Genomic DNA, 23,830 nt, shown 5'->3' on the forward strand with positions numbered 1-23,830 from the left:
AGAGGAGCTCCCATGAGGGCACACAGCTTGCCGGCTTCCCAGGGGCAGGGAGCTCACAGCAAGGAGGGCGAAAGTGGGGCTGAGCAGAAGCAAAGCCAGGCTCTTAACCTGGCAGATGGGGGCATCCTCTGCCTGTCGCATCCTGCTGTTCTCCTGCTCCACGGTGGTTATCGGTGCTGGATGGGGAGCAGCTGGACACAGCCAGCTCCTGCTGGTGTCACTCCCACGGGACGGCACAGAGGTCAGTGGCTGTGTTGCCTGTAAAGGAAAGGCATCTGGGTGGTTCACCCTGCCATGCGTGGGCTGCTCAACAGGACTGGGCAGGCAGCGGAGCCGGGTTCAGCCCCCCCCTGCACTGGTGGTGCTGGCACAGCAAAGTCACGCCTGTAAGGTCAGAAGCGAGTCCCCACGCTGGAGCACAGTTCACTTTTTAACTTGCTTTACCTGTGCTCTTCTGCTCACAGTGCTGGAAACCAGGCTTGCTAAAGTCTTGTGTAACGCTATTCGTAAAACTGCTGCCACAGACCTTGGATTCCCCCAGTGCCATCTCCTGTGGGTCCAGGGGTCTGTAAGGGATTTTCCTACCTGAGCAAACCTATCTCCCTCCTACCTCTGCACAAAAGCTGAGTTGGGGTGCCCGAGCTGCAGGAGCACAGTGGCGGGAGCTCCCCTCCCCACGGCCCGGTGCCAGCTCTGCAAAAGCAAAACCACGCAGCAGTGAGAGCAGCATGATGTGGCTTGGCCGAGAGGCAGGGAGCCGCAGCCACTCACCGTCTCCCTGGGAAGACAATTACATGCCACCGATCAACACACAAACTTGCTGCTGTTACAGAAATGTCAAGCCTCTGCCTCGCGTGTGCTGCTGAAAATGCGGTTCATCCTCCCTCCTGCTCTTCCTGGAATTTTTTTTTTTTTTTTTTTAGCTGGTGACACCTGCCTAGAGCTGTATCCACTAAAAATTCTTAATATAATACATAGCTGCCCATCCACCTGAGCGTGAGACAGCAGGAGGAGCACACGCTGTGCCCGTGCTGCTGCTCTGTGACAGCGCAGGGGGGGCTGCACCCGGGGTTTGAATGCAGCTGGTCTGGGGTGCGGGGCGGCCGCCTGAGGCTTCCTCCTGAAAACGCTTTAACACGGGTCTTCGGAAAGAAAAAGCTGCCTGGCTGAGTCTGGAAGGGCACTGGGGGAGCTGTGGGCAGTCTCCCATGTTAGATTCGGGCCAGGACGTGTCAGTGTGGCCGTTGTCTCCTGCGATGTGATAACCGCCTTGTCCTGCTGCTCGTGCTCTGGGGCTCACTGAGCACCGGGTTGCTCCCAGTTGGGCTTTTCACGCCACGGCGCTGCTCCCAAACAGCTTTTTATTTATTTTATTTATTTGTTTTTTTATACTGTTGGAATAACGCCCCTGGGGCAGAATAACAACCCCCTGGGCTGGAATAACAACCCCCTGGGCCAGAATAACGCCCCCGAAGGCAGAATAACACCCCCTGGGAGCAATAACACCCCCCGACCCCACTGCAGGGCGATGGCAGGGAGCCCCGAGGGGCTTCAGGGGGGCGCCCACCCACCCCAGGACCGCTGAGGAGCAGCCCCCCGGCAGCCCCCAGGCCACGTCCCGCCCGTCGGGGCCGCAGCCGTCGGCCCCTTTCCCAGTTCGCCGTGTACACCCGCAGCTCCCCGACACCACGGCGACCCCCCCCGGGTACCGGGCTCGCCTCCTCGAGGGGGAAAAGGCCTGAGGCGGCCCCCGGGGGGTGGCTGCGGGGAACGGGTTAACGGCGGAGGCGGGGGCCCGGCCCGGCCCTACTTAAGGCGGTGGCGGGCGCGGGGCGGCTCCGTGAGATGGCGGCTCCGCGCCGGCCGAGCGGCGGGGGGCTGCGGCGGGCCCCTCAGGACGGGCGGCTGGAGGAGATCAACAAGGTGGGAAGGGTTTGGGGTGAGCGGTGGGGGGCTGAGCCCGCTGGGTGAGGGAGAGGAGGGTGAAGGTGCGTGAGTGGGGTGGCCGCTCTGTTCGTGGAAGGTGTCCCCCTACTCGAGGGGGTGTTGGGTGTGGGGTGAGGGAGGTATTGGGGGGCCTGGGGGGGTTGTATCCCCTGTGCCTGGGGGATCTGGGGGTCTGTGTCCCCTGTGGCTGCACCTCTAGTTCCACACAGCACTGCCCGGGCAGCTCTGTGTGCCCGTGGGTGCTGTGGGGCTGGGTGCTGTGGAATTCCCCAGGGGAAGGCGCTCCAGAAAGAATGGGTGCCCTTGTTCTCCCAGAGGGCTTCGACCTCCTCTCCGCCATGTCCAGTCCCTCAAGTTCCCTTCCCGGTATCGAGGGGCTTCAGCTGCTCCGAGGAGCCGACTCCAGACTTTCTCTGGTCTTTCACCATAATGGGGCCAGATGAACACAGGGCTGTCGGGTGTCCCGCAGCCTTGAGCAAGGAAACGGTGACTCCTGGCTCAGAGCAAAGTGCTCCGGGCTGCCTGTCCCTGGTGCACATCCAGCCTGCAGCTGGGGGCTCGCCCCGTCCCTGGCTTGGTGCGGCTCACGGAGGCAGCTCTGTTGGCGTCCCTCCTGGCCAAGAGTGGTTCTAGGGGTGAAAAGAAGGTCTTAACCTCAAAACTACCGATTATGGGACTTTTAGGGTCGCTTCTTGGTGGGTCTGGTGGGCTGTTGGTGATACAGCTGGTGGCTTCTTGGTGTTCCAGGTGGAGAAATCAGAGCCACGCAAGACAGGAGCCCCGAGGAGGCAGTGGGCTCCTTGCCCTTGTGTTAGTGGGGCACTGAAAAGTGTTGGTATGTGCCTCCCAGCAGGGTGAGACAGCTGAGGTGGAGGCTATGTAGGTCACTGGGGAGGGAATTAGGTGATTAGAAACCAGGAGGTGCTGCCGTAGAACGGGAGCACTTGGCTAAAAAGGGACCTTTCAAACAGGCTGCTTGAAGCAGGTGAGACAGTGCCCCACAGAGGGGGGGGTGAGTGGGCCTGAAGCGTCCCTATAGGGGACACCTTCCCCTTGGGTTGGGAGGAATGGGGTGTGCTGTACCAGCTGCTGCAGAGCTGTCTTCAGCCCAGCACAGGGCAGATGTGGGATCCTTCTGCAGTGAACACCATGCTCGCTCTGTGCAGCACTGGGGGCTTGCTGGGAGCAGCCATGGGGTGGAACGGCTCCAACCTCCCTCTGATACCGAGCTGCTGCACGGACCTGGGCTGACAGCGTGCCTGGAGCCTGGGAGGGGGTTTCCGAAGCCCTGACCAGCCCCTGGACTGCAAACTAATAAAATACTCCTAGTAAAAACTAATCCCACAGTCCACATTCCTATCGGGTGTAATCTTGTTGTCTCATCCCAACATCCAGCTCCTTCCCAGCCCTGTTTTCCTGGCGGCTTTCTACCCCTGAGCTCTGTGGGATGAGGGTGTTTGGCAGGAAATGTCCAGAGTGCACACATGCTGCTGAAAGACAGCTGAGCCCAGTATTGAATTTTCATTTCCAGCCTGAAGCTCTCCTCTGGGAACCCCTCTTGGCCGTTCCCCCCTTCCTGGGGAATGGTGATCACATTGCTCTGCCTCGTGCATCAAGGTGGCAAGCGTAATCCAGCACAGATTAGTTTCAACCTGGCTTTACCCTCTAATGCACGGGGCTGCAGGGAGCTCAGCCTGCAGGAGAGCAGGTGCCTGCTTCCTGCACCCAGGGCAGGCACGAACATCCCTCAGCCACTTCATAGCCTCTGCAGGCTGGGCAGCTGCCCTCGGGCACCTAAACAGCCTGACCACAGCCTGGCCTGGCAGCTGGAGCACTTTAGGGGGGCGAGGATTTGTTTTACAGGTTGTTTTGTTCAGGTTGTTTTACAGGTAGCTGGGAATCGTGTAGCTGCATTTGTTGGCCTGGAAAAGTCTCTCTCCAAGAAAGAGCAGAAGCAGGGGAGAGGCCGGGGCTTATTTTTAAGCAGTTCTTATTATAGAACAAGCCCCTTAAAATGGGAGCATTAGCAAAGGGCTCTGGGAGGACCTTCGGCCGCTTGGGCAGTGACTGAGTCACAGGCCCTGGGGACCGAATTCCTGCACGCTATTGTGAGCGCTGGCCTTATCGCAGCCACGGGGCAGCTCGCATACAATGCCGAGGGTGGAATGCCTTTGAAATACGTCCCCCTGCTGCTTCCTTCAGTGCGGAGCAGCTGCAGCTCCCCCGTGGGTGAGATGCAAGGGGTCTGGGTGCTGGGTGTGTGCCCGGTGTCACCCCTCCTGCTCTGTACCATGCTGCCAGACCCCGGGCACATGTCCCCAGCCATCCCGTGTGGTGCAGCCTTCCCTTCTGCTCTCCCGTCCCCTGTCCTGCAGCTCTCCGCTGCTTCTGTGGGGCACGAACAAGGCTGTGACCTGGTGGCCAGGAGACGCTCAGGCTCAGCTTTGGTTCGCAGCGAGATTTGGCAAGTTCCTTTTGCAGTGGCGGTAGGTAACACGACTCTGCTCTCTGGTGACTTCTGCTGCTGGCTGAGCCCCAGCCTCAAAGCCGAATTGTCCCTTTGTGCGGTGCTGGCACATGATACCCCTGGGTAGAAAGAGCTGAGATAAAGGAAAGCGAGTTCTCTGAGGAGAGTGAAAGAAGGAACTGGGAACATTGCTTTTTCCCGTGGCTCTCAGCTTGTGTTGGTGCCCGTGGTGATGAGGGAAGCCTGTGTCACCCCAGTTTAGTTGAGGGGTCTCTGGTCTCCCATTTGGCGTTTGGGACTGACAGACACTTCTGTCCAGGTGGGCTTCCTACAGACCTCAGGTTGGCTGTACAGAAAGGGTTTGCCTGAAGGATGGGCTGGGGCTGGTCTTGTTAACAGCAAGTGGTGCTGTCCCAGTACTACCAGTGCCGGAGATCCTCGTCTCGTGGGGACCCCATCCTGCCTTTGTGAGCACAAATAGCTGATGAAGAAACAAATGCACAGAGTAGGAAGTAGCCTCAGCCCTCTCCACCGCAGCCCCTGGAGGGGTTTTATGCCGGACAAGCAGTGCCTGAGCTGCGCAGATGTTAATGATTTCTGCGCTGAAGAATGCGGTGTTGTTGCTGAACACAGATCGAGGCATTACACTGCGCGGGGCTGGCTGGGGCTGGGCGGTGTGGGGGGGGCAGGGGCAGGACCCAGACCTGCTGCTGCTGGCTCCAGGGGTGCCGCTGGCAGGGCACAGCGGCAAGGCTGGCTCTGCAAGCTCTGTTCTTGTTGGGTACCTGATGGATTTTGAGGTGGGGTTAGGGACGAGTGACCAGAACTGACCGGGGATTTCCTCTCCAGCCTGAGCAAAGCAATGGGAGAAATGGACAGACAGTCTGAGAAAGAGGGAGCCCTGTCCCTTCCCTCAAAATACAAAATACCCGTCCTCTCCTGGGTGCGTGACCTTCTGCAACCTTTGCCTGCTCTATTTGCCAGCCCTCAGAGTTCACTTGAGAGTTTAAAGTCTCTGAAACGAGTGCTTCTTGCAAGGAATAGGAGTCCTTGCTGGGAATGGGTGCCCGGCCCATGTGCCGCGTGTGCTTAAGCAGAGGTTGGGGGGCTGAAACCTTGGGTGAGCAAGAAGGGGTGTCGGGGGGTGTCATGCAGTTGTTGAGGTGTGCTGGGGTATGACCCATTTTAAGCCTCCTGGCACAGAGGCACAGATATGGCCCTCTGGGATTTGTGTAGGTCTTCTGGGTAATGCTGTTTCCTTTCTTTAACCTTGGGGATACTTTTACTGTTTTAGGAATTTCTCTGTGACCCGAAGTTCAGTGATGAAGAAGACCTGGAGGAGAAGCTGGCGGTGTTCAAAGGTGAGAGCTGGTGGTCGGTCAGCCTGTTTGCTCTGAACACGTTATTTCCCTCAGCACTTACATCTTACCAGCCTGAAGTTTTCTGCTGAATAAGTCATACGGGACTGAGCTGAGACGGAAACCTTTCCCTTGCTTGTGGAACTCGATGAAACTCCCCAGGGGTGGCTTTCTCACCTGAGCCTTTGTGCTTCCCCCTCTTGCAGGGCAGGGACATATCAGCATGCAGACATCCTGCCTGGAGGCTGCTATTGCCGCAAAACCTGCTGCGTGGGCAGAGCCCCCGGGAGCAGCAAAGGAGGCAAGTTTCTGTCTCAGTACCTAGACAAGCTGGCTGGTATAATGCACAATGCAGTAGCTGGACTTTTTTCAGTGAGTAGGAGGACCTCTTCCCACAGAGCAGAGGTCTCAAATCCTTCCTGAAGGAGCTGAGGCTCTTTTCTCTCCAGAATTTTCTTCAGCCTGCCCTGGTCCTTCCCAAGCCCCTCAGTACCAGAGCCAGCACCACTAACATCTCTAGTCCTGCCCGAAGCAGGTCTAGCTCCAATGTGTAGGCAGATTGGGGGCTTAGGTTTGGGCCATTTGTTGGCTAGGGGACAGAGAAACAGCTCAAAAGCCTGGTTATGGGGTTTAGAGCTTGTCCCCAGAGTAGTTAAAGGACAGGATTTAGCAGGGCTGCTCTGGGTGCAGCCAGTTTCTTTCTGAGCGGTGGCTGAAGGCGGTCGTTTCCCCCACGGCCTCTGAGAACGCATGCCTTCTGCGTCACGGTGCCCTCAAGGTTTGTCCTCAGCCTGGCTCTAGCCAAATAAAGCCTGACCCTGCTTCCATTTCAGGCGTTGCCTGCTATTTCCCTGTGAATTTTGGCTTTGCAATGCAGCATGGAGGAAGCTGGCTGGGGTTTAGCGCTCCTTTACCCTGCTAGGAGCGGAGGAGCCTCCTGTGCTCCCCCATCCTTTTTTTCTGTTGACTTTTTGTGTGGCTTTGACTTTTGGCTGCAGCCCTGCATTATTTTCCCATCACAACTGGGGCTCTTCAAACATTGCAGCCGTAGGGTCACAGGCGCAGAATTCCCTGTAACAAGAGCCCCTGGCATCTCTTCCTGCTGCCTCGTGAGCTTGCCTCCGTGGCCTGTCCCGCTCTCCAACGCCTCCTCCGGCTCCTCCGACAATCGGCTCATTGTGTGATGATGGGGGGAGTGTTTCTTCTCTGCCGCCCTCCCCAGCAGGAGCCCTGGGAGCCCCTGTGCGCTCCGTGCTTGTGTAAATGCAGTTGTGAGGGGAGGGACCAGGCATGGCTTTGCCCCACCAAATCCCTGCAGCTGGGATGGGAGGGAAAGACGGGCGTGTGAGCCGAGGCTCAGCGCACGGTGATGTAAAGCTGCCTCTGTTCTCCACGCTCCTGGCTCAGCGTCAGCTGAGAAGAAGGGAAAACATGTGCCGGGCACAGGCGCTGCAGAGCAGGGTGTGTGTCCCTGGGCGCATGCTGGGGCTCCCGACCCCTGCCTGGGGAGGTGGCAGTTCATTTGCACAAGGTCGTTACGGCGGGGCAGAGCGTGGGGGGCATCCAGCATCACTTCGGCCCCTAAGCAGATGCGTGACAGCCCCAGTTTCATCTAGGGAGGGTTGCTTAATGCTCGAGGGGGACCCTTGTGCCTGCCTGGAACAAGCACAGCTTTGGTTTGTGCCTGGTACTCCTGTAGGCCTGTCCTGTTGAGCTCCTGACAGCAATCCACAGCTGAGACCCAGGTAAAGTCACGCCAGCTCCTCTGCCTCCTGTCCGTGGCTGCCCTTCACTTCAGCTTACCCAGCTCCTTCCTTCAGACGCACAAGTCCTGGGGCACGCTCTGATGTGTGAAATACCCCTTCTTCCCTTCGGCTCCCTAAATTAGCCTGCCACTTTTCAGTTCACGCTCGTCTGCTTGCTGGTGTTCCTGGGGCAAAGGGCTCTTTCCCTTTGGGGGAAGTTGCAGCCTGGGAGCTCTCACTTAATTTGAGCCCTTTGAGGCTCTTCTGGGGATTGAGTGCTAACTGCAGGGCAAGTGGAGATTTCTCCAGCTGTGCGTGGATGGATGGTGGCAGCAGGCATCTTGCTCTCTCCATTTAGCAGAATTGAGGTTAAGGTGGGGCCCCCCCGTGGCCCAAGGAGCTGCATGGTCTGTAAGACAGGCAAACCCTTGCCTGAAGAGCTTATGTTCTAAATGGGGAAGAGCTAGTGGGGGGGGGTAGAAAGCACAGGTGTGCCTCTGAAAGATCAGAAGCTGCCCAGGACTAAAATCCTGATTTCCTGGCTCAGAGCAGTGCTCTGTCTGTTACGGCATGCCAGCTTTCCTCCTGCAGCGCTGTCCAGGCTGCCTGAGCTGGTTCTGCCTTTCTCTGAGGGTGCTGGAGTCGCCTGGTTTGGAGAGCTTTGACACCAGGTTGGAAGGGCAAGCAGCCTGCTCCAGTGTGACTGCTCCCAGGCATGTTCTTGGCCTCACCCTCTCGACATGGTCCCTGAGCATCTCTGCTGGCAGGTGTTGCTCTGGGAGCACAGCACGGCGCTGGGAGGACTGCGGAGTTTGTCCCTTGCTGTTGCAGGCAACTACGTCACTTAATCCCCCTCCTAATCCGATCAAGCTTTGTCTTGGGAGTGCTCGGGGTTTTGCTTTTCTTGCTACTCCTTCTGGGAGGCTGTTCCAGAGCTTTGTTTTTCTGGCTGGAAGCCTTTTAACACTACTCATGGCTAGCTGATAACTTGTTCTCGTGCCAGTGTTTTCTTTCAGCTCAATTGAAAAGCGGCCACAATTAAAGAGCACTTAACTGTGGAGCCCTGGACTTGAGACAGGGGTGTTAAAACCAGGTCTTGAGACTGTCTCCCCCTGAGCTCTTTGCGTTCTGCAGTGTATCAATCGTATCCCCAAACCTCCTGTTTCCCTGCTCCGATCAGGCAGTGCTCCAAAGCCCTGCGTGCCCCCTGCTCTGTCTCCCTGCTGGAGCAGCTCTGACCTGCTAACTTGTTTCTGTGTCTCTTCCAGAGAAGTACATGGAGTTTGACCTGAACAACCAAGGCGAGATCGGTGAGTGACGCAGGGAGGCTGTTACTGGGCTGGAGGAGCGACTGCCTGCTGAGATGGTGTCTGCTGCTGTGTCTGCTGCTCCCCTCTGTGCTTGCACTGTTGAGGAGGAAAACTGCTCCTGGGTCTGGCCTTGCTGGGCTCCTGATCCCCAGCCAGGGGCTTCCCGGCTCTCCGGCCCCTGCCCCTCAACTTTCTCAGTCTCTCCTCACCTGCTTCAGGATCCAAGCTCTTCTCAGTCCTGTTTTCCTCCTGACTCTCTGCTGCTTTCTGTTCCAAATGCTTTCATCTGTTTCTCCACGAGGGCCGCCTTTCCAATCCTCAGCATTTCCAGAGCGGGGAAGCTGCAGGGCTCGCACTACCCCAAGTTCTGCCTGGCTTGAGGCAGAAGCTGTGTAAAACCACGTGCAATTCCAGTGCAGTGAAGCTCTTCCCTTTGGTGGGAAGGGATCAGAGGGAAAAATGGGAACTGGGTGCGAGTCTGGCCCAGCAGAATGGCCCTGCTTTGGGGCTGGAAAGCACCAGTTAGGTAAAGACAGGTTTCTCCAGGCCTGGAGCAGGCACCTAAGTGCAGGCACTTGCATGCTGTGCCCTTGCAGGAGGCTCTCGCCTTGCTCCCCTCCTCCACCAGCCCTTGAGCTGAAATTGAACCCATGGGGAGCTGGAGGAGCCTGGCTCCGGGCTGCAAAGCCTTTCCGGGAGGGAAGGGGCCGCAGGTCCTGGCGGCACGGTGAGAGCAATGGAAGGAAATGGCCTGTGGCGATGGGCAGGGGCGCCTGCTCCCAGAGCCTGTTTGTCTGCAGCTTTAACCCCGGTGTTGTTTCCCCCCCTTCCTCGTCCTTGTGATTCTTGGCACCGTTCTCTGAGCTCAGCAGCAGTGTCCCTGCGTGTCTTTGGATCACTTTGGGAGTTGCCCCTTTTCTGCAGTGTGTGGTGCTTTTATTCTTGAGCCGCACAAATAGGAAGCGATGCTCCTCGCTGCCAGTACAGCAGTGGGCTGTGCTGGAGGCTTCTCTCTGCTTTCAGCTGGCAGCTTTGTGCCATCAGCTTTGGGGGGGGGTCCACAGGTGAGGGTCTGAGTTGGGAACTCCAGCCTTGTGCCCCCAGGGTTGGTCTGGGCTCAGCGTGGTCACCTTGCCACAGCACCAATGCCTTGCTCTTGCAGATCTGATGTCCGTCAAAAGGATGATGGAGAAGATGGGGGCTCCGAAGACCCACCTGGAACTGAAGAAGATGATCTCTGAGGTGACCGGCGGGGTTAGCGAGACCATCTCCTACCAGGACTTCGTCAACGTGATGCTTGGCAAGCGCTCCGCTGTACTGAAGCTGTGAGTGCCCTTGGGAGGGGACGGGGGAGAGGCTGGAAGCGAGCGGCGTGCTGGGGGAGCTGGAAGGCAGCGGCTGCCCTGCCTGGCGGAGGCGGAGCTGTGCGTGTCCCCTGGGCCTGGAGGGGACAGGAGGGCCCTCGCACCAGGGGAGGCAGGACTTGAGCAGTGAATGGCGGTCCTGCAAACCCCAGCGGTGCTGGTTCCTGTTGCCCACAGGATGCTCCTCCCTGCCCTGTTTTGGAGAGATGGGCAGTACGTGGAGAGGAGACGTGCCTGAAACAGCTGGCGTGTGCTGGGAAAGGCTTTGTGTTACTGGCTGCCAGCGCTCGCCTCCCACGGCCGCCTCTGCCCTCTTGACAGGGCTCCGAGAGTCCTGCTGTAACAAATGGCTTCCCAACACTTGCTTGGCTCCTGCTGGTAGTGGGGTGGGTTCTCTTGGCTCTGTCTCCGCCCTATTGAAGCCTGGCTTTTCCTTTCACAGCCACAGAGGCTGGCCCTGCTTTTGTTTGTTACCACCGTGAATAGGAGCTGCTCCTCTCCATCCCGCTTGCCCCTTTCTGAAGGCAGCTTTAGAAAGGCAGCCAGCTTTCTCCCAGGTTGGGAGGAAGGATACCGGAGCTTGTTCCCTCCGAGCTGGTACGTGCTTGCTGGTGATCTCTCCTTTCCCCACTGAATGCTCTGTCTGCATGTTGGGATCCTCCACTTCCAAGCGCGCACACTTCTGACACCCTTGTTGCTCTCTTCGCTGAAGCAGGCTGAGCCTGCAGCCTGTCCCTTATCATCCATCCTTCCTCCCAGCTGCAGCAGCTTTCACAGATGGGTCCCTTCTTTTGCTGACGAACAGATGCCCCATTGTCTCTTGGACTCTGTTTAGAGCAGGAGCAGAAATGTAAAACTCGTCCCGAGAGCAGCGCAGTCCTTTGATCCGGCGTGGCAGCTGGCATTCCCCGCGTAGCTGCTGTCCTCAGGGAGGAAGACAGTGCTGGTGGTTGCAGAATGCTTGGGATTCTTCTAGCTGCTGCCTTGCTCCTCGTCTCTGCCCTCTTTCCTGGCTGTAATCGCCGTTGCTTGCTTGGTTTGGCTTTTGAATGTTCTGCTGTATGGTTATACACAAGGTGGGCCACGGCTGGTGTTTGTTTTGACGCATCAGGAGCACTTGGCATGCAGTGTGTGCCCAAGGGATTTCGGAAGTGGCTGTCTAAATAAAATGTGCTAATCCTCTGGGCTCTGAGAGGAAAACCAGCAGAGACTCTGGGAATGCACTCCTGGAAGCTGCTGGAAAGGCAAAGCTGCCTGCTGAGCTGGCAGCACTGCCCTCTGTTGGCTTTCCGTCCTCTGTTAATTATCAGATGCCCGTTGTATAGAAGGCAGATGCTATTTTTCAGCAAGTAAGATAATCCCACCCCCCTGTGATGGGTGAAGATGCACCTGCTTTTTTTTTGTTAATCTGTATTATCTGTTGTTTTGCAGGGTTATGATGTTTGAAGGAAAAGCCAATGAAAGCAACCCAAAACCTTCTGGTCCGCCTCCAGAGAGAGACATAGCCAGCCTCCCTTGAAGAGAGCAGGCTGGGAAATTGGCACTGTTTGCTTTGCTGGCCTGTAACAGGGGTTACCTGTGCTTTGGTACTCTTTACTGTGGACAGTCCTAGTTTTCAACTAACCTGCCTTAGAGGAACAGCAAGGGAAGCTGGAGTCCCCAGCTTGGGTCTTTCTGCTGCACCCCTTAGCTAACTTGATTTGTTAGAAGCTGTAGCACCAAGTGTAATGCGAGACGACAAAAAAACAAACAAACAAACAAAAAAACAAATCTGATCTCACTCTTTCCTCTGCCCTTCCTGCATTTCTCACATGAAAAGGAGCTACTTTCCTCCCAGCTCACGGATTCAGAGCTGTGCTTGTCACAACAGGTTCCTGAAGGGCTTTTCTGCCAGACACTGAGTGCTTCCCTGGTAGAGCCCCTACAGCAGCTTCATTGGTGCAAAGAAATAAGTGCCTTCTCTGCTCTGTCATGTGCTTCCTGACTTTGGTCTAGTTTCTTCCCTCCTGACCTGATCAAACCCAAGTCAGGCTCCCACCTCTGTGGCCTAGGTGTGTGCTGGGTGAACACGGGGAGGTGCATTGACACCAGAGGTCTGCCAGCAGGGACTTTACGCTTGGAAGTGGGCATGGCTCACTGCACAGAAAGGCTTCTGTGTGCTCCCTGGGTTCATCCTGCAGTCAGATCTTGGGGCTGAGCCAAGTGAGCTGTTTAAAACAACAAAAAAATCATTTTCCTGTGTCCCCTACTCAGATCCTTCTCCCAGATCTAAGTGTCCCCATCAGCCCTGGGAGTAAGTTCTGCACAATCAGCATGTGATGTCCTTGATGTGCCTGGGTCCTCTACTTCTGGAAGACCCTTGTCTGCTGCCGAGGCTAGGATGTTGTAAGGGAACATTTCTTTAGCTGCTAAATTCAGTGAGGACTTTTGTTTGGGCTTCACCTTGAACCAAATGCATATCACAGGTGCTTAGACTAGGGCCAAGGTGCCCTTCTGTTTTGGAGGCCCGTTTATCAGGCCCTTCCACTGTAGTTTGCCTTAGGACAGGGTCAAACCTAAGCTGTCAGCAGGAACGTGCTCTGCAGATAACCCTGCAGCCAATATCCTGCTGGCTTCTACGAGAAATTAGGTTAGCAATGGGCAGGAATTGTCTTCAGGTAGTAGCTGTTTGACTGCTGGCTACAAGGCAAAGACAAGAACCCTCCACAGGATGCTACAAACCAAAGGCTGACAGACTGGAGGAGTCTGGCAACCCTGGTGGATAAACCCACATGAAAACTGAGGTACTTGGAAGCTAAAGAAATAAGTTCTGCCAAGTCTCTTTTTCAGCTGAGGAAAAACCACCGACCCATTTAGCATTAGGTCTTTCCCACTGCCTCTTTCTGGCTTGCTCTTCTTTTTCCTTGGTCTCTGAGACTTGTTGATCAGCCATAGCAAGAGAGGCAAACAGTAAGATAAGTCACAGCCCTGAACTAAAAAGGGGCGAACTGAAACCCTATCCTGGGGAGGGGAGCCCAACACCAGCAAGTGAGGACAATTAAAGCTAATTTAGGGTCCTCTTCCTGATAAATCTCTGCTTGGATCAGACCAGGAGCATAATCTCTGAACAGGTAGTTGTCTGTCCTGTCCATCAAGTGTAGAAACAAGCCTGCTGTTACGCCTTTGCAGTCCCTCAGGAAGGCTTAGGGGGAAAATGGAAGCTTCAAGTGAAAGGAAGCTCTTTGGCCAAACTGAGCCCTGCAAGTTTCTTCCAGACCAGCTAAGGATGAGGATCTTTCTTCATGCAGCTGCTCTTTCTGATTTTGTAGACTTCTCTGCGTGTGTTTCAGCTTGGTCCCGTGGGACTATTGGGCACACTTTCCTGATATATAAGACCTCAAGCTTGCAAAATAAGAGTGGCTGTAAATGCAGAGTAAGAGCTGGGACCAGGTGTAGCTGGGACTGTGCTATCCACACTCTGGTTATTGCAGTGATTCTTGCTCTATACACAACTTCTGGAATCCAGATGTTTGCTCTTTGCCCTTCCCCATTTTTTCTTAAATGTTCTTGGCAGCTTTTAACTTTTTAAAATCACAGTTTAATAAATTTTAAAGGAAAATACAGATGATTAACTCTACTAGGCTTATTGTTCCTGCCAAAGGCTGCACTTTTATTTAAAAAACATTCTCACTACTGTTTGCATGAAAACCAAAACTGCAATGGAGAGAGAAAAATTGTAAGAACGGCGCCAGTCTACTTTGAAGACTGAAAATAAATCTTTTGAAGCTATACTGTGTGTCAGCGTATTTAGTTTAGCTTTTCTGAGGCTTGGTCCAAATGATTGGCTGCAGATTAGTTGAGCTGTTTTCCAAGTTGGTTAATATAAACCCTTAAATAGATCTTGGTTTGCACTGCCTTGATCTGATCTTTATCTGTGTAATAACTGACCGAATGCCTTTGAGTTTGTGTTACAAAATGCAGAGGCCACCTCCTGAAAGCCAACCTCTGATTTTCTCTAAAGAAAACAGGTGGCAGTGCTTGTTTTAAGGAATGACTTGTTTATCAGGAGCAGACACTTGCAATGCTTCTCATGTAAGATTACTTTTTTTTTTATGCTCTCTGCTCTTGAAGCAATTGCCTGAGGTTCTTATCTGATGTGAGTTATCAAAATGGAAACCAGGCTTCCTAGGGGAATGAGTGGGTATGCTTTATCCATGTATTCCTCAAAAGGACAGAACTGCCCTTAGATCACAGCCCTGTCTGCTTTCTGCTGCCCGTTAGCCTCTAGGAATGCACCTGCTTTTCTGGGCTGTGCGTGAAAGCTGTTGTTCAGTTAGAGGGCGGGGAAAAGGATCGTGGGAATTTAGTTGTGGTTTGCCATACTTCAGGTCACTACCTGCGCATATCACTACTGTTATCTGTGTGGAAATCCATGTCTTTTCGATCCTAGATAAAATGAAGTGCAAGCTCCTGGAGCTGGGAACAGACCAGTGTTTCCCAATGTGTCTGTGTCACCACAGGGCTGTGTTGGGGTGATGTGCTCCCTGTGGGGGTGTGCCGGGTGGGAGGTGAACCCCTGAGCTTCAGCCAGGAGGAAGCGAGGAAGGACGCTTGGATATCAGGAAATACTTCTTTACTGAAAGGGTTGTTAGGCATTGGAATGGGCTGCCCAGGGAAGTGGTTGAGTCACCATCCCTGAGGTCTTTAAAAGACGTTTAGATTTAGAGCTTAGCGATGTGGTTTAGTGGAGGACTTGCTAGTGTTAGGTCAGAGGTTGGACTGGGTGACCTTGGAGGTCTCTTCCAACCCAGGTGATTTTGTGAAGGACAGCTGGGCCTTGCTCTGACTGACAAAGCAAGGGCTACTTTGGTGGGGCCTCAAAGCACCATAAGGATGTTTTCCCCTCGCAGTGCTTCATCGTTTCCACCTCAGCGTGTGCCTGGCGGTGCACAAGGACCAGCCTCCAGCACCCGACCACACTTGCCCCCACTGAGGGAGTGGGATTTCTTTGGGGTGCGGCACTGTTGGGCTGTGGTGCTGCTTCCACAGGCCCCCCACGGAGGTTGATGGGCCGGGAGGGATGGCTCTGGCTTGGTTGGCGGCCAGACCCGTGCCAACGCTTGGCCCCGGTGGGTCCCTGAGGGCCGTGGGGTCTCCTCAGGGCTATGGGGTGCGTCCTGCAGCAGGACCCCGCCCACAACCAGCGCAGACCAAGCAGAACACACAGAACAAACGCTTTATTAAACGCAGCCTCCTGCCGATCCTCGGCGGCCCTCACACCGCCAGGAGCCGCCCCTTATTTCCCCCCTCCGTCCCCCTCCGCGCTTCCTTGGAGGACTCCTCCCCCTCAGCGGGCCGCGGAGCATAGAGCGGCGCGGCTAGAGCGGCCCCGCCGGAAGCGGAAGCGGCGGCGGCGGCGAGCGGAGTTTCCCCGGCGGCGCTGAGGCGACGGGGCCGGGCGCGGAGCCATGGGGGACGACATGAACGTGATCCCCGAGCGGGAGATGAAGGCACGGCGCGGGCCGGCAGCCTGCGGCGGGCTGGGGGGCGGCCCTAGGCCTGCAGGGGGTGGCAGGCTGCCGGGGGGGAGCGGTTACGGGGGGTTGGGGGGGGGGGCGCTCGGCCTAGGCTGGGGGGGGCACCAGGGGCGGGGGGGCTCTTGGGGGACTCCCAGGGGTTTGGGGGGCGCTGGGGGGGACGGGGAAGGCTCTTGGGGAGCCCCCCAGGGGTTTGGGGGGTCCTGGGGGGGCGGGGAGGGCTCCTGGGGAGGCCCTCTGGGGTTTGGGGGGCGGGGGGGGCTCTCGGGGAGTCCCCGGGGGTTTGGGGGGCCCTGGGGGGGCTTTTGAGGAGTCCCCAGGGGTTTGGGGGGTCCTGGGGGGGGCGGGGGGGCTCTTAGGGAGCCTCTAGGGGTTTGGGGGGCCTTGGGGGGGCTCTTGGGGAGCCCCTAGGGGTTTTGGGGGGCGCTGGGGGCGGTCTCGGTGGCATCTGGGGAGCGCTTGTGGAGGGCTGGAGCGAGAGGGTGGCTTGGGGTGTGGTGGAGGGGGGCTTGGGGGAGGCTGGGGGGCAGGAAGGGGCTGGGGGCTCTGCTGGGTTTCTTCAGAGCTGCGGGGAGCTGCCGGGAGAGGCAGGGGGAGTCTGTTGGGGAGAGGAGGGAGGGGGTTCCGAGCTCTTCTGGAGGATTCTGAGCTCTCCTGGGGGGGGCCTTCTGTTGGGGATCTGCTTTTGGGACCAGTGTGTGTGGTTGTTTGCCTTCGGGCAGCGTGCAGCGGAGCCGTGCTGCCAGCCCAGCCTGCCCGTGTGTGTCCCAGAGCGCTGCGGTGGGGCTGTGTGAGCAGGACGGGGCTGTGTGAGCAGGACGGGGCTGTCCGTGCGGGCTGCTCGAGCCCTTGTGAATCTGTGCAGCTGCTTTCTGCTCAGGCACCTGCAGCAAAGGAGTTGGGCTGCTCGTTTTGCAGAGGGTTCTGAGCTCCTGCAGTCCTCTCAGGTTGCAGAAAGGCACTTACTCCGTGCTTTGGCAAAATGAGCTAAAAACCGGAGGCTTGTTTTGGGTTACTGGCGTTAGATGCAGTGCTCTGCTCAGTGGTTGGAGAAGAGAGGCTCCTGCCTAAGGTGTACACCTTGTTTTGTATGGTTATAGTGCAGCTGCTGTTCCTTAATTCAGTTTGTTTTTGCAGTTTTCTCTCTCACCCTGCTTTTCTCTTTCTCCTTTTACAAAAGGACAATGTAAATTATAAGAGAAACAAATGCACGAAATAAATCTGGTTATACAGAGTAGTTGCTGGTGGTGGGTGGAAGGCCTAACCCTATCTGTTCTGCTACAATAGCAAACAAAAACTAAGTAGTTGTGTGCTTTGTAGCTTTAAGGTAACAGGTTTTATTCTAGCACGTTTTGTCTCTGCTTTGTTCCTTTTCTTTCTTTTTTCCCCCTTCTGTATCAACTGGCTGGTTTCAGGCGTGTTTCTGAGAGGAGTTAGATGTCTCAGATTCAGCTCCTGCAAGTTTTATGAAAAAAAGGCTGCTGGGTAGAAGAGAGACCCAGCCGGTGTTCCAGTAGTGGCAAAGCTGCGGTGTGGTCTCTGTCTTTTTAGGGAAGACAGAAAAGGTGATAGGATGGCCAGCGGTAGCATGGATGTGGGTGTTCTGCAGCTCTCGTGGAGAGACTTTCAACTTATTGTCCTAGAGAAGCCAAAGTAAAGTCTTCCTCTTCGTTTGCACGCGTACAGCTACGTCTGCTCTCTCTCTCAACAGGATTTTCAGTTCAGAGCACTGAAGAAGGTCCGCATCTTTGATGCTCCTGACGATCTCCCCAAAGAGCGCTCCAGCCTCCTCGCGGTGTCTAACAAGTACGGGCTGGTCTTTGCTGGAGGAGGAACCAGCCTGCAGATCTTCCAGACCAGAAATCTTCTCATGCAAAATCAGCTGGGAGAAGATCCCAATAAAATCGGTAAGGCGCGCTTACGGCTCGTGGTCGTTGCAGAGACAGCTTTGTCTGGGTTTTGTGCTATGGAGCTCTTGGCTTCTGACACAGTCCTTGTTGTGGTCTTTGGTGTGTTTGAAATTACTGTGCTTTCTTGTATAAGAAGGCAGGACCAATATTTGCCGTGCCTCTAACTGAAATGAAGTGTAATCATTGGGAACAAGCCACCAGGATGCTGATAGTGCCTTTTCAGGTGCCTGTCACGTTTGGGTACCCGTGTCAGTGCCATACAGTGAGGCTGGCTTTTCCTACCCGAAAACGCAGCGCTTTCCTTGCGGCCACGTGCTCTTGTAGCCAGTCTCTGAGCCGTGGGCCTGCGTGTGGGTCGGGGATGTAAGCGAGTGGAGAGGGACACGGTTCTCACACAGTTCTCTATTTGGACTGTCCTGCGAGAGGGGAAGCAGTGACTGTTCTGCCACCTCACAACCAAAGTGAATTTGGTGGCAATGAAAACCACTTGGTTTTCATTCTCATCTTGTCCTTAGTAACTGTGCTACCCAAAGTTCCCATACGCACTGCACGTAAAACCTAAAATGTGTCCGCTTGGTTTTTCTTGCAGGTTACTGAGGGAGGAAAGGGGCATTTTCTTTTCTGAGAAATTTGAGAGACTCTTGAGACTTTATTGATAGAGATGAAGGGGCTTGCTTTCCCTTTTTTATAGGACTGTCTGTTAAGTGACTTCTGCATAAACTTGTCCTTTCTGGATTGTTTTAAAAGTTTTTGCTCTTTAAATTTGTACGCTTCATCTTATCTCACGTGTTTTTTGTGTTTCAAGTGGAGAATGTCCAGAGTACCTTAGTTCCCATGAAGTTTCCTGTGCAGCACTTGGCTCTAAGCTGTGATAATCTCACGCTGTCTGTCTGTATGATGTCCAGTGACATTGGTTCCTTCATCGGCTTTTTTGACGTCCGCACATTCTTTAATCAGGTAAAGTACATGCAAGAGTTTGTTTTTTTCTTTTTTTTTCTTTGACCCAGATTACAGCACAAGGAGTGTCATGCCTCGGGTGGGATTTTTCTGCTTCTCTGTCTTGTAAAGGAGTTTTTCATTAAACTCAAAATATGCTTTTTAGAATCATGGAATGGTTTGGGTCGGAAGGGACGTGAAAGATCATCTGATTCCAACCCCCCTGCCATGGGCAGGGACACATCCCACCCGAGCAGGTTGCCCAGAGCCCCATCCCACCTGGCCTTGAACACTTCCCGGGATGGGGCATCCACAGCTTCTCTGGGCAGTCTGGTCCAATGCCTCACCACCCTCAGAGTAAAGAATTTTTTCCTACTATCTAATGTAAATGTACCCTTTTTAGCTTAAAAGCTGTTACCCTACTTATTTCCATCAGTTATTAATTTATAGGGAGACCAGAATTGCTTTGGATTGTGACTTTGTGAGAACTTGTTTTCGTGCTCTGTCTGACTGTCTCAAATATTTGTCTTTTGTAAAAGGCGAAACAGCAGAAACGCCCCTTTGCGTATCACAAACTGGCCAAGGACTCGGGAAGCGCAGCGATGGTCAATGACCTGAAGTGGAACCCTGCTAGTCCCACCATGGTGGCCATCTGCATGTCGGATGGCAGCATCTCCGTCCTGCAGGTCACGGACTCGGTGAAAGTGTACGCCACGCTGCCGTCCTCTGTGGCTGTTACGTCTGGTGAGTGGCAGCCTTGGGCAAGGTACAGAATGTTGGGCGTGTGAGAATAGAGGTGGATAGGTAGGCGTAAGAAAGTTTGTCTCAGGGAGGTGGTTTCTTAAAAAATAAAAAGAAAATGCGAACAGGAAGGATTTAAAATCCCTGAGACTCTGAAAATGGGGTGCGATGGAACTGCTCTTTCCCAGTTGATTGGAGGAGCTGCAGCCAGTGAGTTGGAGTCCGCCGTGCCTGCCTGTGCTTTGCACAGTCTCAGGCTTGACTGTCACTTGCAGGGAAGCGTACAAATAAGTCTGTGGTAGTCACCTGTTGGGTTTTGATCTGAGCATCCTTGCTTTCTCTGTGACTGGCGGATTACCGCAGTGCCCTGTTTTGATCCTGAGCAGATGTGGTGTAAACCTAAACTGCACTAATGTAATCACATCAGTAATTAGCACTGTGCCCCGCTCTCCCAGATTTAGCACGATCTGTGCATCTTTGTGACAGCTCTGATATAACTTTTGGGCCTCTCTGCTCAGTTTAATTTGTCCCTATGTGCTTGTACCAACTGAAGTGTATGTTAGAGATGTAAACTGTTACATTCCTAAGCGGCTGTGAGTATCCGCTACAGGGCAATGTAAGGCTGTGCAGCAGCAGGTGTGAGGGAAGTTTAAACCTGTTTGAAGCTTCATTGGTATGAATGCTAAGAATTTCAGCTCTTCTTGCTGTCTGTAATTGAAAAGGCAAATTAATTGTTCAGCTTTATGGGGCTTTGCAGAGGAAAAATACGCAGTTTTGACTTACTGGTACTGCTTTTGTGGGACCTTATAACCGTAATTTCCTCACTGCTGATGAAATTCTCTTTTTTGCTTAGTGTGTTGGAGCCCGAAGGGAAAACAACTGGCTGTAGGGAGGCAAAATGGCACTGTGGTGCAGTATCTGCCTGTAAGTATTGTTGCCAGTAAGACCTGATGTCTGCTCACTGGTTTGCAAAATGCTTTATTTCCTTTGCATCTGGGTCTACAGAATTTGGTTGGGTGGCACGTGGTGTGAGCCATGTGATGATGCCCGTCCACTTCACTATTATTAAAATGTCTTAGACCAATGCTGGGTTTAGTTTAATGTTTGCACCTACTACTTAAATGTAGTGACGTCAGAGTGGCATGTGATGAGTGGTAAGGAGTGTGTAAGTCGCTCTAAACCAGTTCTCTGGGCTTTCTCCAAAACTTGCAGTTGGATTTGCTTGGGGTCTTTGTATTTAAGATTGTTTTATTTACAGAATCTACAGGAGAAGAAAGTAATCCCTTGTCCTCCCTTTTATGAACCAGAAAATCCTGTTAAAGGTACAGCTTCTTATTTTTAAACTTGCTTCCTCTTTTAAAATATTTTTACTCATTCCTCCTCTGTTATTTTTAGTTACAGCCGCTGTATAGTACCCTGGTTACATAATTACATTATGCTTTTTAATTATTCGAGGGGAAAAAGCTTTATCTCTAGGTTGTATAGAAAAACTAACTGTGGGCCAAAGTCCTTGTCTATTTCTAAAATGTTTTAAATATGCATTTTTTAAAATTAATTTTTGCTCAGTGATGTAACAGTACTATCACAAGTAACCTCCCTTCAGCATGGAGATTTCTGGATATAATTCCATTCTCCTGTTTCACGCAAGTTTCGTTTCTTCATTTTGACTCTTCAATAAAGTGTCAAGACAGTAAGTTTAGAAAAGCAGAAGCACTTCATCTGGGTGTGTCAAAATATTATCCGTTTTTAGAAACAGTGGTGCTGTTTGGCCCATGATATCTCGAAGCAAATCAAATGCATGATTTTGGTTTGTATTTAGAATTTCTGGGATCAAATAGTTTTCCTGCTACTATGACTGATGCTTTGCAGACAGATCATTAAAATTCTTAATCTTGGTAGTTTAGAGGATAGCGTGTTCCTTATTTGCTAGCAGTGTCATGTTACTTTTGTGAGCTGAGCATAGTTAAAATCGCTATATGAGGAAGTATTCTGAAGTGTTCCTGGCTGAGGTATTTGTTTCCTTCTCTTCCAGTTCTGGATGTACTGTGGATTGGCACGTATGTCTTTACTATTGTGTATGCAGCTGAGGATGGGACGCTGGAAACACCTCCAGACGTGGTCATAGCCATATTGCCTGTAAGTGCAAACAAGTCTCAACTACAGAACTGTTTGTTGCTTCTTCTTGACCTGTTGATTACAATGGCAAGCTGCTTTTATTATCCATATTGGCATCATTTGGAATTGAAGTTTGATACTGTCAGAGTATAGTAATCTCTGACCAGGTTCTTTTAGGTATTCCATGCGCAGAGGGTGAAATGTTTAATATCACATTCTCTTATTGGAAGGTACTTGATGTTACGTGGGACTTCAAATTTAGAGAAGTGATACAGATACTGAAGTCCGTGCAGGCACAATACAGCAATTGCAATTTACGGTTAGATCCCAGTACAAATGTGATTCCTGTTACCTGTCTCTCTGTGCTCGCTGTCGTGACACTGGGTGTCCCCAGTTGCTAGGGAGGAATACGTGGTTTGAAACCAACTGAAGTCTATTCCTCTCTTTGAAATTCTTATGCTAGTTGTTTAGCTTTTTATACCGTTAATTTGGGCTGAGCCCCAGGTTGACTTCCACCATGCTCTCTGGCTAAACCAGAGAGATATTCACATCCTTTTAATGAACTCCAGAGAAGCCAGGTTTACACCACCAGGTGATCCATTCAAAAGTTGACAGTTGGGTATCTAAAACGAAGACCACTCTCCAGTTCCACGTGGGTTAAGTCAGCTTCTTTGCAACAGCTGTGGTCAGTCACAGATCCTACTGTAAATCATGGTTTTGGGGTTGGACAGGGACTAGGTGGAGGAAGTAACATCCATGTGAAAACTTATCAGCAACCAGTTGTCTGATGACATCAAATTATGATGTGAAGACTTAATAGTCTGAAGCAGACGCTCAGGAAAAAACTTTACCTGATGTGGAGTCCTAATATATGTAACAGATTTTTGTGTGTGTGTATTTGTTTAGGTTAAGGATGTTTTTAGGTTTGTTGATACTGGTAAGGCCCTGGTAAACTTTTTCTTGTCCCTTTATCTTTTGGAGGATTTTGTTTTTGTTTTTCAAGTAGTCTCATGACACCTGATCTCTTCTGAAGTATGTAGGCAATTATTGCTGTACCGTATGACTATGATGCACTCATATTTTTGGGAAATTACTTGGTTTCTGTACTGGAAGGTAAATGGTCAATGTTGGTCTTATAGAAAAAGGAAGAGAAGAGGCCAGAGAAGTTTGTGAATTTCATGGAGCCTTGCTACGGGAGCTGCACGGAGAGACAGCATCATTACTTCCTCAACTATGTTGAGGAATGGTGAGTTGCAGGAATTGTGGCAGTCTTTCCCTTATTGTGCATGTCTGAGTCATCTAGGCTTCTCCTTGTGTTGTTTCTCCCTTCTGTAAACTATGTGACACCCGAATATGAGCCAAATGAAATTACAACTTTGAAAATGCTTTATAGAAGTACAGCTTATTTTTCTCACGTGCTTTATCTCCATATTGATGTACTCATTTGTCTGATGAGAACATGTGTTACTTCATACAGGTACGTAAGATCGTTTAAAATCTATTGTAACAATTTCCCCTGAGACTGTAAGTCACACATTAGGTAAAGCATGCCTTTATGTCATCCTTGACTGTGTATCTGTATGAAGAAGCTTTCTTCACTTTTCAAGTACGTGACATGGACCATCGTTATTTATGAAGATGCAGTGGCTGGCAGGGGGCGTCACACCCTGGTTACTAGTTCTGAAGAAAACAAACGTTCTACAGTGATGTAGCTGGTTGTGTTTCCCTCACCTTGGGAGGAGGAGTCAATTTCATGTTGTTATTATAACTTTATTATAGATATGAATATGATGATGATTAGGGGAGCTGGGGACCTTGCCATGGATTGTCATGCTGTTTTAACCTATTTGGATCTATGCTTACAGGGATTTAGTTCTGGCAGCTTCAGCAGCTTCCACAGAAGTCAGCATCCTAGCAAGGCAAGGAGATCAGGTAATATTTTTCCTCCTGTTGCACTTGTGCGTACGTACCTCCCGTTTCTTGAAAATCTAAGCAAGTAAAACCTTTCTGAGATCTGAAATATAACAAAATGGCATGCTTAAAAAAAAAAATCAAATGCCTTTCTTTTTACATCTGAGTTGCACAAAATATTAATGTAAATGTAAGCCTTAGATGACCAGAAGATGAGTGACACAAAGGAGAAGGGATAAACAAACACAGTATGTTGTGAACCAAGTACCACAAGTCTATTTTTCGTGATTTGGTTGGTAGTCTAAAAATGTGGTCAAATTTGCTGGAATAAAAAGTGATTCATATGAGGTCATATTGAAGTAAAACATTGACTGTTTGTCCTTGAGTCTGACCTCAACTCTGACATGTAGTGCTGTGGAAGAAACCACAGACAAATCTGTGGAGGGCCCTGATAATTCCGACGTTTGTTTATCTGACAGGGCAGGTGGATCCTCTCCAGCTTTTTTGCAG

At 52.4% G+C, this 23,830-nt stretch overlaps 2 protein-coding genes across 5 annotated transcripts in view; both read left to right on the forward strand.

The window, feature by feature from the left end:
* The first annotated feature begins 1,647 nt into the window (after positions 1–1,647).
* Positions 1,648–13,959, forward strand: AIF1L (allograft inflammatory factor 1 like). Of its 2 annotated transcripts, XR_005813779.1 has the most exons (6): positions 1,648–1,923; positions 5,709–5,775; positions 8,786–8,827; positions 9,990–10,152; positions 10,634–10,788; positions 11,623–13,959. XR_005813779.1 is itself a non-coding variant. In XM_040531495.1 (5 exons), the coding sequence occupies exons 1-5, from the start codon at positions 1,846–1,848 to the stop codon at positions 11,708–11,710; spliced, it is 438 nt and encodes a 145-aa protein (XP_040387429.1). In that variant the 5' UTR covers positions 1,771–1,845; the 3' UTR covers positions 11,711–13,959. The 2 variants fall into 2 exon arrangements, 1 of the variants encoding a protein (XP_040387429.1); XM_040531495.1 differs by lacking the exon at positions 10,634–10,788 and having other exon boundaries at positions 1,771–1,923.
* A 1,585-nt stretch (positions 13,960–15,544) lies between these two features.
* The window catches only part of NUP214 (nucleoporin 214), a 45,364-nt gene continuing 37,078 nt past the window's right edge, over positions 15,545–23,830 (forward strand). For 2 of the 3 annotated variants that reach the window (XM_040531496.1, XM_040531497.1), the window contains exons 1-9: positions 15,545–15,680; positions 17,419–17,614; positions 18,423–18,574; positions 19,093–19,297; positions 20,148–20,218; positions 20,553–20,616; positions 21,327–21,430; positions 22,549–22,655; positions 23,275–23,341. In XM_040531496.1, coding sequence (XP_040387430.1) covers positions 15,639–15,680; positions 17,419–17,614; positions 18,423–18,574; positions 19,093–19,297; positions 20,148–20,218; positions 20,553–20,616; positions 21,327–21,430; positions 22,549–22,655; positions 23,275–23,341 — 1,008 coding nt within the window. In that variant the 5' untranslated portion in view covers positions 15,545–15,638. Of the gene's footprint in view, positions 15,681–16,275; positions 16,498–17,418; positions 17,615–18,422; positions 18,575–19,092; positions 19,298–20,147; positions 20,219–20,552; positions 20,617–21,326; positions 21,431–22,548; positions 22,656–23,274; positions 23,342–23,830 lie in introns of those variants that run through there. The other variant, XM_040531498.1, reaches the window with a different exon arrangement.

The sequence above is a fragment of the Cygnus olor genome, chromosome 19, assembly GCF_009769625.2.
Source record: "Cygnus olor isolate bCygOlo1 chromosome 19, bCygOlo1.pri.v2, whole genome shotgun sequence".
In the NCBI taxonomy this organism is placed as follows: Eukaryota; Metazoa; Chordata; class Aves; order Anseriformes; family Anatidae; genus Cygnus; species Cygnus olor.